General features: G+C 41.8%; 1 protein-coding gene across 1 annotated transcript in view; it reads right to left on the reverse strand.

Moving 5' to 3' along the window:
* The window catches only part of NAMPT (nicotinamide phosphoribosyltransferase), a 37,015-nt gene extending 26,472 nt beyond the window's left edge, over window positions 1-10,543 (reverse strand). The window contains exon 1 of the mRNA XM_031026881.2: window positions 10,364-10,543. Coding sequence (XP_030882741.1) covers window positions 10,364-10,420 — 57 coding nt within the window. The 5' untranslated portion in view covers window positions 10,421-10,543. The remainder of the gene's footprint in view (window positions 1-10,363) is intronic.
* Window positions 10,544-13,947: the final 3,404 nt, after the last annotated feature.

The raw sequence follows: 13,947 nt of genomic DNA on the forward strand, positions 1-13,947 counted from the left end.
GCCCCCCCATCCTGGATTTTAAGAGACATCTTTTGTCTTTTACAATACCTAGGAGATCTCCAATGTTTATTAAATGAATTAATGAAAATGGGCTGGGTTCCAAATAACCAGTTTACAAATGACCTTTTGAGAAGCAACCCACACTGGATAGCACAATTCATAACAATGGATGATGTGTAAATTGTTTAGAGATTACTATTGTACGATATATATATTTTTCAACTCAACTGACAACACCTTTCATTTTAATCTGCTAATAGGTAAAATGTTCAGAAATAATGAAACTATTCTCTGCTATAGTTTGTTACTAATATTATCTACATAGAAGCAAGGGAAAGAAACAAGGAACAGAAATGCACTTTTTTTTTTTTTAAAGATTTTATTTATTTAGTTGAGAGAGAGAATGAGAGAGAGAGAGCACATGAGAGGGGGGAGGGTCAGAGGGAGAAGCAGACTCCCCGCTGAGCAGGGAGCCCGATGTGGGACTCGATCCCGGGACTCCAGGATCATGACCTGAGCCGAAGGCAGTCGCTCAACCAACTGAGCCACCCAGGCGCCCTAGAAATGCACCTTTTAATGAGTCAGTTATTTGTAAACTAATTCAATGGCTACCCCAGGGATAGGCGGAGAAAAAAAAAAACCCAAAACAAAAATCTGACCGGTCTCCTTTACAAGAAGTTCCAAATGCTTTTTAAGTACTACAATGGCTAAAGCAGCCCAATGCACCTTTCCCTAGCTGGCTTAGCAAAACATAAATACAACCCAGTAGATACTTCTACTTTATGCCATTTTGAAAATGATTACACAAGAGCCCAGGATGAAAATAGAAGAAACAACCAGATTTACCTGTTTTTCAGTTTATTATATATAATATAGTAGGAGATTACAGAAACGAATATGTATTTTCAACGCTCCTCCTCTGATCCAAATTGTCTTGAACCCTCCAGAGAGGATACAAGTAAAAACAAAATAACCGTGCTGTCATGTGCTTGGACACTACCCTACTACCTGCAAAAAAACTTTTTGTAGACCTTAAGACAACCAACTATTCTTTCTTTAGTTTTAGAAAGAAGAAATCAACAATATTCTCTCTTCCATCAACACGTCTAAAACCACTAGGTTCCCTACCTACTTTAACTGGCCAGTAGTAAGTAGAATATGTAATAGTCTCATGTAATCACCAAATAAAAATTTTATTACTTCTAACCTCAGGATTATCATTCCTGTCTCTTCTTCATCTAAGAAGATAAAAAGGTAAAAATGGAATACAGATTATAAGGATCACAAAATATGTAAGATAAATGAAACTGAAAAATGTCAGTGTGGAATACACCATCTATTTTAGTGTACTGTTGTAAACCATTGGTATAAAACATATGAACCTGACTGAATCCTCTTGAGGGACTTTTGGGGAGGAAAAATGAAAAATCTTACTAAGATAAAAATATTTTTTTTAAAAAAATTTGTTTAAAGATTTTATTTATTTCAGGGAGCGGGGAGAGGAAGAAGGAGAGGGAGAAGCGGGCTCCCCACTGAGCAGGGAGCCCAACATGAAGCTTGACCCCAGGACACTGAGATCATGACCTGAGCCGAAGGCAGATGCTTAACTGACTGAGTCACCCAGGCGCCCCAAGATGAAAATCTTCTTAAAAGGTTTCATATTAGACAAACTTGGAAGATGGTGGCCAAGTAGGAGGATACAAGGCTTGCCTCATCCCACAACTAGATAACTATCTAATCACCCTAAATACCCTAGAAATTGACCTGAAGACTGGCAGAACAAACCGTGGGAGGGATGGGGTGACTGGATGATAGACATTGGGGAGGGTATCTGCTCTGGTAAGCACAGTGAATTGTGCAAGACTGTTGAATCTCAGATCTGTACCTCTGAAACAAATAATGCAATATATGTTAAGGGAAAAAAAAAAAAAAGAAGAAGATAGCAAAAGGGGAAGAATGAAGGGGGGGAAATCAGAGGGGTAGACGAACCATGAGAGACGATGGACTCTGAAAAACAAACTGAGGGTTCTAGAGGGGAGGGGGGTGGGAGGATGGGTTAGCCTGGTGATGGGTATTGAGGGCACGTTCGGCATGGAGCACTGGGTGTTATGCACAAACAATGAATCATGGAACACTACATCTAAAACTAATGATGTAATGTATGGGGATTAACATAACAATAAAAAAATTTTTTAAAAAGTAGAGAACACACACATCGAAGAAGGTAGGAAGTATGGAAATGAGGTTTGGGAGAAATGGATCATTGTTGCTGCAGTGGAAGAGAGAAGGGCTAGAGACAGACTAACACACAGAGGAGCTTGGAAAGCAAGAGGAGCCAAATTTCGTGAGTTCTTGCAACTAGCAGGGCTTAAAGCCCTGAGTTTTAAAGGTGAGCAGGCTTGGCTGGGTTAGAGCCCAGAGGGCATTGCACTGCTCTTGGCGAGAAGGCAGGTCAAACAGCCCATGAACAGAGTGTGGAAACAATGACCTGAAGAGAGCCTGGGGCACACAGTGGGGAGGTTATCTGCTCATCTTGGAGCATGTCCCAGAGGGGCAGCGTCGATGGAGAGACCCCTCTAGGAACAAAGGAACTGGCCGGAGCCATTTCCCTCTCCCTGCCCCTCAGCGTAAGAATAGGACCGCCTATGAGAACCAGCATAGCATCCACACTCCCTACCTAACTTGCTTACACCAAGCCCCACAGTTCCACTGTGCTTGGGTGGGACTGCCCCTCCCAGTCACATGTGCCTCAGTCTTAGCACTGTGGGCCCCGTCACCCAGGCCAGCCCAAACCCATGCTCACACAGTGCCTCCAGAGATGGGAGATTTGCAGGGCTTCAGTTCCAGTGGCAGTGGCGACAGGCCTCATTCCACAAGCAGAACAGAGCACACCTAGTTAAAACGTGCTACATTCAGGCCAGGGACCAAACACTGCCCAAAACAAGCAAAGAGAGCCTCTGCAGATGACTGGCCTGAAGGATAAAGCAGCCAGGACACAACAGCTGAGCACATGCAGCACACATTGGAGATGCTCCCAGAAGTGCCAGGCCCTGGGGAACAAGGGACATTACATGGCACAGCACTACAGGATCTCCTCTTCATTAGCCTCAAGAACAGGAGATGTAGCTGATTTTCCTAATACACAGAAGCAGGCACAGAGACTAAGACAAAATGAGAAGAAAGACAAACTTGTCCCAAATGAAAGAACAAGACAAGGTCATAGGCAGAGATCTAAGTGAAAACAGATTATGTAACATGCCAGATAGAGAATTTAAAGTAATGATCATAAAAATACTCACTGGACTTGAGAAAAGAGTGGAAGGTATCAGTGAGACCATTAACACAGAGATAAGGAATAACAGAGCAGAGATAAAGGGCTCAATAAACAAAATTAGAAACATGCTTAATGGAATGAACAGCAGGCTGGAAGAAGCAGAGGAACAAATTATTAACCTAGAACACAGAGTAATGGAAAGTGATCAAGAACAAAAGAGAAAAAAAATAATTATGCAAAACAAGAACAGACATAAGGAACTCAGTGACTCCATCAAACATATTAACATTCATATTCTAGGAGTCCCAGAAGAAGAGAGAGAAAAGGGGGAAGAAAATTTATTTGAAGAAATAATAGCTGAAAACCTCCCTCAAACTGGGGAAGGAAACAGACATCCAGATCCAGGAGACATAGACACCCTACCCCGCCCCCCCAAAATCAATAAAAGCAGATCCACAGTAAGACATACAGTAATTTAATTGGCAAAATATAATGATAAAACATTTTAAAACGGCAAGACAAAAGAATATAGTCACATACAAGGGAAACCCCATAAGGCTATCAGCAGATCATGCAGCAGCAACTTTCTAAGCCAGGAGAGCATGATATATTCAAAATGCCTGAATGGGAAATATCTGCAGCCAAGAAAACTCTATCCAGCAAGGCTATCATTCAGAATAGACGGAAAGATAAAGAGTTTCCCAGACAAAGATTAAAGGAGCTCATGATCACTAAACCAGCCCTGCAAGAAATATTAAAGGGGAATCCCTGAGTGGAACACAGAGACCAAAAGTGACAGTATAAGGGTAGGAAACACAAAAGCAGTAAAAATAGCTCTGTAAAAAAATCAGTCAAGAAACTCACAAAATAAAAGGATAGAAAATATGACAACATATACTTAAAATGTGGGGAGGAGAGGAATGAAGAATGGGTTCAAACTTAAATGACCATCAACTTAATATAGACTGCTAAATGCCAAAGAGATTACATACAAACCTAATGGTAAGCACAAACATAAAACCACTAATAAATACGCAAAGACTAAAGACAAAGAAATCCAAATATATCACCAAAGAAAACCAGCCAACCATAAAAGAGAGAAAGACAAGAGATCAGAGAAAGAAACCACCCCACCAAAAATGAATAAAATGACAATACATATCTATCAATAATTACTTTGAATGTAAATGGACTCCAATCAAAAGGCATGAGGTGACAAAAGGAATAAAAAAAAAAACTAGATTACATCCTGCCTATAAGACCTAAAGACCTTTTAGACCTAAAGACACCCGCAGATTGAAAGTGAGGGGATGGAGAAACATCTATCATGCAAATGGAGGTCAAAAGAAAGCCAGAGTAGCAATACTTTTATTGAACAAATTAGACTTTAAAACAAAGATTGTAACAAGAGACAAAGAAAGACACTCTATAATAATAAAGGGGACAATCCAACAAGATGATGTAACACCTGTAAATATTTATGCACCCAACACAGAAACACCAAATACATAAAAGTTAATAACAAACAAAAAGGAACTAATGGAAAATAATACAATAATAATAGGGAACTTAACAGCCTGTGTGCATCAATGTACTGATCACCTAAACAGAAAAGCAATAAGGAAACAATGCTTTGAATGAACAGATGGATTTAACAGATTAATTCATAACATTCCACCTTAAGACAGCAGAATACACATTCTTTTAAGTGCACACAGAACATTCTCCAGAACAGATTACATATTAGGCCATAAAACAAGCCTCAACAAATTCATGAAGATCGAAGTCACATCATGCCATCTTTTCTGGCCGCAACACTATGAAACTAAAAGTCAACCACAAGAAAAAGTCTGGCAAGATGACAAATACATGGAAGTTAAATAACATGCTACTCAACAATGATGGGTCAACCAGGAAATCAAAAAATAAATTAAAAAGTATATGAAAACACAGTGGCCCAAAACCTTTGGGATGCAACAAAAACAATTCTAAGACACAAGTTTATAGCAATACAAGACTATCTGAAAAAGCAAGAAAAATCTCAAATAAACATCCTAATCTTACACCTAAAGGAGCTAGGAAAAAGAAAAACAACAAACAAAACCTGGAAAGAGTAGCAGGAAGGAATAATAAAGATTACAGCAGAAATAAATGATACAGAAACTAAAAAAACAATGGAATAGAGCAATGAAACCAAGAGCTGATTCTCTCAAAAACTCAACAAAACTGATGAACCTCTATCAAGACTCATCAAGAAAAAAAGAGAAAGGACTCAAATAAATAAAACCACAAACGAGAGAGAAGAAATAACAACTCATACCACAGAAATACAAACAATTATAAGAATATCATGAAAAACTATATGTCAACAAACTGGACAACCTGGAAGAAATGGCTAAATTCCTAGAAATATATAAACTACAAAACTGAAACAGGAAGAAATAGAAAATTAGAAAAGAGTGATTATTAGCAAAGAAATTGAGTCAATAATCAAAAAACTCCTAAAAAACAAAGTCCGGGACCAGATGGGTTTACAGGCAAATTCTACCAAATATTTAAAGAAGGAAAACTTCCAAATTCATTCTATGAGGCCAGCATCACCCTGATACCAAAACCAGATAAACACACCACTAAAAAAAATTAACTACAGGCCAATATCTCTGCTGAACATAGATACAAAAATCCTCAACAAAATACTAGCAAACCGAATCCAACAATACATTAAAAAAATTATTCACCACGATCAAGTGGGTATTTATTCCTGGGTTGCAAGGGTGGCTGAATATTTGCAAATCAATCAGCGTGATACATCTTATCAATAAGAGAAAGGATAAGAACCATATGATCATTTCAATAGATGCAGAAAGAGCATTTTGACAAAGTACAACTCATGATAAAAAACCCTCAACAAAGTAGGTTTAGAGGGAACATACCTCAACATAATAAAGGCCATATCTGAAAAACCCACAGCGAACATCATCCTCAGTGGGGAAAAACTGAGAGCTTTTCCCCTGAGATCTAGAACAAGACAAGGATATCCACTCTCACTACTTTTACTCAGCATATTACTGGAAATCCACACCACAGCAGTCAGAAAAGAAAAAGGAATAAAAGGCATCCAAATTGGTAAAGAAGGCAAACACTATTTGCAGATAAATAACACCATATATAGAAAACCCAAAAGACTCCACCAAAAAACTACTATAACTGATAAACGAATTCAGTGAAGTTGCAGGATACAAAATCAATGTATGGAAATCTTGCATTTCTATACACCAATACTGAAGCAGCAGCAGGAGAAATTAAGAAAACAATCCCATTTACATTTGCACCAAAAATAATAAGATACCTAGGAATAAATCTAACCAAAGAGGTGAAAGACCTATACTCTGAAAACTATGAAACACTGATGAAAGAAACTGAAGATGACACAAAGAAAGGGAAAGACATTCCATGCTCATAGATTAGAAGAACAAATATTGTTAAAATGTCTATACTACCCAATGCAATTCACACATTTAATGCAATCTCCATCAAAATCCCAACAGCATTTTTCACAGGAGCAAAACAATCAATCCTAAAATTTGTATGGAACCACAAAAGACCCTGAGTAGCCAAAGCAATCTCAAAACAGAAAAGCAAAGCTGGAGATACCACAATTCTGGAGTTCAAGATGTATTACAAAACTGTAGTAATCAAAACAGTATTGTACTAGCACAAAACCAGATACACAGATCAATGGAACAGAATAGAAAGCCCAGAAATAAACCCGTAACTACATGGTCGATTAATCTTCGACAAAGCAGGAAGAAATATCCAATGGGAAAAAGACAGTCTCTTCAACAAAGGGTGTTGGGAAAACTGGACAGCTACATGCAAAGAATGAAACTGGACCACTTTCTTATACCATATGAAAAAATAAATTCAAAATGGATTAAAGACCTAAACGTGAGACCTAAAACCATAAAAATCCTAGAAAAGAACATGGGCAGTAACTTCTTGACATTAGCCGATGCAACTTTTTTTCTAGGTATGTTTCCTGAGGCAATGGAAACAAAAGCAAAAATAAACTATTGGGACTACATCTAAATAAAAAGCTTCTGCACAGCAAACAATCAACAAAACTAGAATGCAGCCTACTGAATGGGAGAATGTCATTTGCAAATGACATGTCCTATAAAGGGTTAGTATCCAAATTATATAAAGAACTTATACAACTCAACACCCACAAAACAAACCATCCAATTTGAAAGATGGGTAGAAGACATGAACAGACAGTTCTCCAACGAAGACATACAGATGGCCAAAAGACACATGAAAAGATCCTCAACATCACTTACCATCAGGGCAATGCAAATCAAAACTATAATGAGATATCACCTCACACCTGTCAAAATGGCTAAAACCAACAACACAAGAAACAACAGGTGTTGGTGAGAATGTGGAGAAAAAGGAACCCTCTTGCACTGTTGGTGGGAATGCAAACTGGTGCAGCCAATCTGGAAAACAGTACGGAGATTCCTCAAAAAGTTAAACATACAACTATCCTACAATCCAGTAATTTTTACTACTGGATACTTACCCCCAAAATACAAGAACTCTAATTCAAAGGGATACATGCCCCCCTATGTTTACAGCAGCATTATATAATAGCCAAGATATGGAAGCAGCCCAAGTGTCCGTGATCAATGAATAAAGAGGGGTGGTATATATATATACATATATATATATATATACACACACAATGGATTACTGAACCATAAAAAAGAATGAAATCTTGCCATTTTCAAGGACATGGATGGAGCTAGAGAGTATCATGCTAAGCAAAATACATCAGTTAGAGAAAGACAAATACTGTATGATTTCACTCATATGTGGAATTTAAGAAACTAAACAAACAAGCAAAGGGAAAAAATGAGAGAGACAAACCAAAGAAACAGACTCTTAATTATGGAGAATAAAGATAGTTACCAGAGGGGAGGTGGGTAAGGGGATGGGTTAAACGGGATGGGGATTAAGGAGTGCACTTGTCCTGATGGGCACTGGGTGATGATATGGAAGTGGTGAATCACTATATCGTACACCTGAAACAAATACTACACTGTATGTTACCTAACTAGAATTAAAACAAAAACTTAAAGCCTTGTAAGAAAATAAAAAGGTTTCATATGAGAAAAATAAAATATATTGGTCTGATTTGAAAACGGGCAGGAATAAACTTTATTAAATTGATGCAAACTCTAACAATGCATTAAGTATGTCATGCTAGGAGATTAGAAAACTTTAAGGTAATTCACTCTTTTAATTAAAAGCAGCCCAGAAAACTGATGTTAAGGCAATTTTACATTCCTTATGTATAACTGCCAGAGGAACTACAAACTAAAGGAATCTGTACTCCTTTTGTTTTTATAAGTTAGACCCATCAACCTGTTTACATATCCCATTTCCAACCAAATCATTAATTGCTACATTAAGAAAACTTTTGGAAATCATTTTAAAGATTTAGTTAAGAAAAAAAATTAGCAAAAGAAATTTAGTTAAGAAAAAACTATGAATGAGACCATTCTAAAATCACTACTGAAGATACTCAAAACACTAGAACTAACACTAGAACTAAGACAAGAGAAAGTTTTAAGGCCAAGTAAACCATACTTGATAATACTTTGATCTCCTTGCAATGGTGTAGATTTCCACTGTAAAATTCCATTTAAAAGACCACTTGTTAAGGAAACTTGGCTCTACTTTAAGTAAGTACCGGCCTAAATTATCTTAAGTAGAATGTTAAGGTGATTGGGAAGAAATGAACAAAACAGAACGTAAGTAAAATGGGATTCTCCAAAATACTTTCTCCAAATATTTAAGGAAAGAAACAAAAAGCAAAAAATCACAAAAAAACCCAACAATATGAGAGCATTATGCTTTCCTTCATATTCCAAACCACCATGTTGTCAAGTAAATACTAAAATTTATTTTGTTCAAGTGGGGTGTCTGGCCTGACATTTCATCTTTTAAGTGCGTTGGCCAACAAAGCTTAGCAAAGTATAGTTCAGTTTACTTCATGTAATTTGGAAACTGGGGCAAAGAACATTTGCCAGATTTTCCTCTAATCATTCTTTCCTTTACTTCCTTGTATGAGTTTCAAACAAAACTGATGGGGCAGCAATACATTCAACTGTCCAATAGGCATATTAACACAAAGGTGTCATTTCTCTCTCTGGGAGTTCTCCAGGGTTAAAACTCGTGTTTTCACTTTTCTTTTCACAGAAATCCTGTAGTGGCCCTAATGGAATAAGGGCAGCCTATCGGCCTTTACAACAAGGGATAAGGAGTATGAGTGATCACCAGCAGCCAAGGAGTTTGAAACCGAGCCCAGTGAGTGGGTCGAGGAAATCCAGCACGCCTACCGAGGGCGGATAAGTGTCCTCCACACCCCGGCCACAGGCAGAAGAACGTAGCCGGCTGCTGCGGCACCCCTACGAGGTCCTCGCCCACCTCTTCCTCGGGAAGGGACGTACCTGCCCAGCAAGGGGGGAGCGCACTCGATTCAGCTTGGCGGGGGAAAACCCACTTCTCAAATCCCATTCCCTTTCTCCATGGCCGAGCCCCAGGGGCCGTTACCTAACTGACCCGCTCCTCCGGCGACCTTTCGCCCAGGCCGGCCCAGCCCGACCCGGCCCAAGGCCAAAAGGCCGCGCTCCTGGGGAAAGCGTGCGCTCGGCCGGGGACGCCCAAGCCTCCCTGGCCCCGACCCCGCCACGGCCTCACGAGCCCGGAGCCCCGCGCCCCGCGGCGGACCGGCGGGCGGGCGGCGCTGGCTCAGGCCCGCCTCAGCCCCCTCGCCGCGCCCCCCCCACCACGCACCCCAAAGCCCCGCCTCCTGCCGTCCATCCCTCCATCCCTCCTCCATCCACCTCCTCCCCACTGCGGCGCCAGCTTCACCTGCCTCAGCCCGCCGCCGCCGCCGCCCGCCCGCTCCTTCCCTCGGGATAGTGCCGCGCCACGACCCCAGAGCGGCGCCCCCCACCCCAAGCTCCGCGCTCATCCTGGACGCGCCCTCTTTCTGCACCTGCCCCCGCCCCGAACCTCTACCTTGTAGGAGTCGGTGGCCAGGAGGATGTTGAACTCGGCGTCTGCCGCAGCATTCATCTCGGGCGGGAGTGCGCGGGCCACGCGCCGCGAGCTGCCCGGCGCGGCGGCGAGGAAGGAGAAAAATGGGCTTCACCGCACTCCGTTGCTTAAGTCACTGCTCGGTCTGAGGGGCGGGGGAGAGGAGGGGAAAGCGGAGTGGGGAGGAGGGGCCACTGGAGGGCGGGTCCGGGAGCCGTGACGCGGCCGGGGGTGGTGGCGCCGGTAGCTCTCGAGCTCTCAGCCCAGGGACTCCGACCGACTCCTCACCTCGGCTCCCCGCCCCCGCCCCATCACCCCGGAGGGGACGCGAGGGGCGGGGCGCGGCCGCGCGTGCGCAGCGCGCGGGGGGCGGGGCTGGGCGGAGAGGACGTGAGGCACGCGATCTTTCTCCCGGACGCCCGCTCCGGGAAACCGGAGGCTTCCGGGCAGTCTCGGCCAGGGCCCGAGTGCCTGCCTCGATTTCATTTCCCGGCACGGCGGAGCGGAGAGGGGGGGTGGCGGGGGAACCGGAGGCTTCCGGGCAGTCTCGGCCAGGGACCCGCGTCCCTGCCTCGGTTTCATTTCCCGGCACGGCAGAGCGGAGGTGGGCGGGGGAATTCCCAGCTTCGGCACTCCTGCGATTAGCCGGTTCGCCCGCCCGGCTGACACCTTCCTGTCCTACCCTGTCCTGGCTCGTTTTCTGAGTCTCCTGAAGTCATGCCACCCGGCTACGGGCCGAGGAGCATTCCTCTGCCGGTCTCCCCATCCCGCTCGCGCACTCACCTTTGTCTCCGGCTGGGTTTGAGGATCGAAGCTTTTGCCTGCAACCCTCTTGTCCCTCCTGGCCTTCCTAAGGCTCTCTTTAAAATCCGAAGAGCTGCGGTGAGGAAGAAGGTCTAAGGGTCCCCTTTGCTCTGCCGCATCGACTCCGCTTTCCTCCGCTGTGTGGCTGAGCTCTTGGATCCTTTGAATGATGTTTTGACTTTCCCGGAGAAAATTGCCTGCACGTGAAGGCAGGGGTTGACTTCAGTCCTCACAGATAATGGAAATACGAGGCCTAATTGAATCTAGTAGTGCCGAGAAGTAAATGGCAACGGGCCAAGTTTTGACACGATGCAAAACTGATTTCATCATTGTTCTAATCGTTACATCTTGGGAAATGGTTTGGTAACCTCCAAAAAAGAAGTAAGGGAAACGACGTCGAATGACTTCACCTAAGTGCCGACCATCCACTTACGCAATTCTCATACGTGATTGCATTTTTGCGTAAAACTAAGATTTCCTTTGTCCACATGGTCAGCGTAGCTGCTGCTGCTTTTTTTTTTTTTTTTAATTCCAAGATTTAGGTTTTACAAGATACAACTAGCCGGAAAAAAAGCGGTTCAATGACAACTGGCACAGGAACTTTATAGATTATTTTTAAAGTTAGTGAAAATCTCATTTTATCTGGGGGGTGGGGTGGGATGAGAAGGGGGACGCTGTGAATTGAGAGATTCATCACAACAAAACGGACACCTCTTCAGTTAAAAGCAGCTTGGGTCCAGACTGTGGTCTTGGAATAAGTACAGATTCTGGAGAGTCGCCTCCATCTAGAGTCCATACAGGCAAAGATTACGGAAGTGGTGAGATACCAAGGTAGTAATAGTACACTCACCAAGGTAGTAGATAATAATACATTTAGAATAATAGAATAAGAATAATTTTCAGCACAAAAGTTGAAAACAAAGAGGATTTTTTTTGGTTGACCCTGTGTTTACTGGGGGAAATTATTTTTTAAAACAAGTAGGTAAATCATTTAAAATTTTCTTTATTTTGGCAAATTATATCAAGTCGTGCAGTGTGATTCAAAGAAGGAAGATGATCCTTTATGCCTCTCTTGATTTGGTGCTTTTTTTCTTGATTTAACATTTCCATAACCAACCTTACTTAAATGACAAATTCTTTTGGCTTAGCTTCCTGGAATCCATGTATGTATAAATGACCATTGTTCTATGCTGCCTTATGCAGGAAAAAAAATTGGGTTCTGATTACAAAATGGGCTTTGTTTATGGTAGCATTTTCTTTAAAGCAAAATAAAATTTGATTTTGCTGTCTTTTTTTTTTTTTTTTAAAGATTTTATTTATTTATTTGAGACAGAGAGAATGAGAGACAGAGAGCATGAGAGGGAGGAGGGTCAGAGGGAGAAGCAGACTCCCTGCCGAGCAGGGAGCCCGATGCGGGACTCCATCCCCGGACTCCAGGATCATGACCTGAGCCGAAGGCAGTCGCTTAACCAACTGAGCCACCCAGGCGCCCTGATTTTGCTGTCTTTGAGGTGAAAAAGTTTAATATCAATACAAGCAAAAATGTTAATATTGCATTGACATTGTTTGTTAAATGTAGGAAAGTCACAAGGCCTGCACACGTATTAGTGACTTAAACCCTCATAGCTATCTCCAGAAGAGATAACGTTAGAAAATCACCATTTGCCTAATAATCAGGCACACACTGTATGTAACTACCTACATGCTAAACACCGGACCATTTTGAATTAATTGGGCTTCAGTACTATACAAAATTAAGATTTCATTTTTAAGATGGCCTCCCTTGAAAGAGCTTAACAGCTAGCATTCAGTACGTTTAGTAGCATGTAAAAGTTTCTGAGAAACTGTTTCTCATGGGTACCCACACATGACAAATAATGTCAATACAAAGACTCAACTGGATCCCTCACTTTATTCAAAGCCCTGGGTTAAACTACCATTCCTACTGAATGGCCAGTCAAGTAGGGTAAATTGGGCATCCAGCTCTTGATTTATATCCTGCAAAGTACTATGAAAGCTTGCCACTCATATATTTGATCAGGCCAAGTGGGTGTTACTGCACCACTCCTGTTTTCCACACACTCTTCCAGACAGACTTTGGTACACGTTTGTATTTCAAAGTGGCCTCAGACATTCCAATCTGACCTGGACACAGTAAAATAAATAAATAAATAAATAAATAAATAAATAAATAAATAAATAAATAAATAATAAATAATAAATAAATAAATAAAAAAACAGGAAAAAACCCCTAGAGAAGTAGGCATGGGATTCACCCATCTGCAACTCCTGACAATGGTCCTGTCCGTTGCCCTTTATAACTTCTAGTTTTACCAAGCAGCAACTACTGTCAGAAAGACAAATGTAAAAGAACTTTTTAATTAAACTTAGGCCTTTTTAAATTCAAACTTCCATGACGCTTTGGGGACCTCTTAGAGTTGTAATTTCGCAAGGAAAAGGACTCATCTACGGAAAGATGTGGGTCTTCATGGATCTGATTGTCAGCGCTGCCCACCCTTGGCGCACTCTTTAATCACTCAGTCTGCTGGGCCCTCTGCAGTCACACAGAAACACAGAAAACTACTGAGTCTTCTGAAAGTACAGAAGTGATAGCGTTAAGTGTAACCCACAAACAGGAAGGATTAGCACATGGACTTGGATTGTTCACCGTCATTGCCCGGCAAATGTCCTTGTGGTCTGACTGCTACACCCATTATATACCTGGACAGTGCCGGGTTCATCATCCATCTGATGTTAAACCC

This window comes from Leptonychotes weddellii, chromosome 12 (genome assembly GCF_054177405.1).
Source record: "Leptonychotes weddellii isolate Sample4059 chromosome 12, ASM5417740v2, whole genome shotgun sequence".
NCBI lineage: Eukaryota > Metazoa > Chordata > Mammalia > Carnivora > Phocidae > Leptonychotes > Leptonychotes weddellii.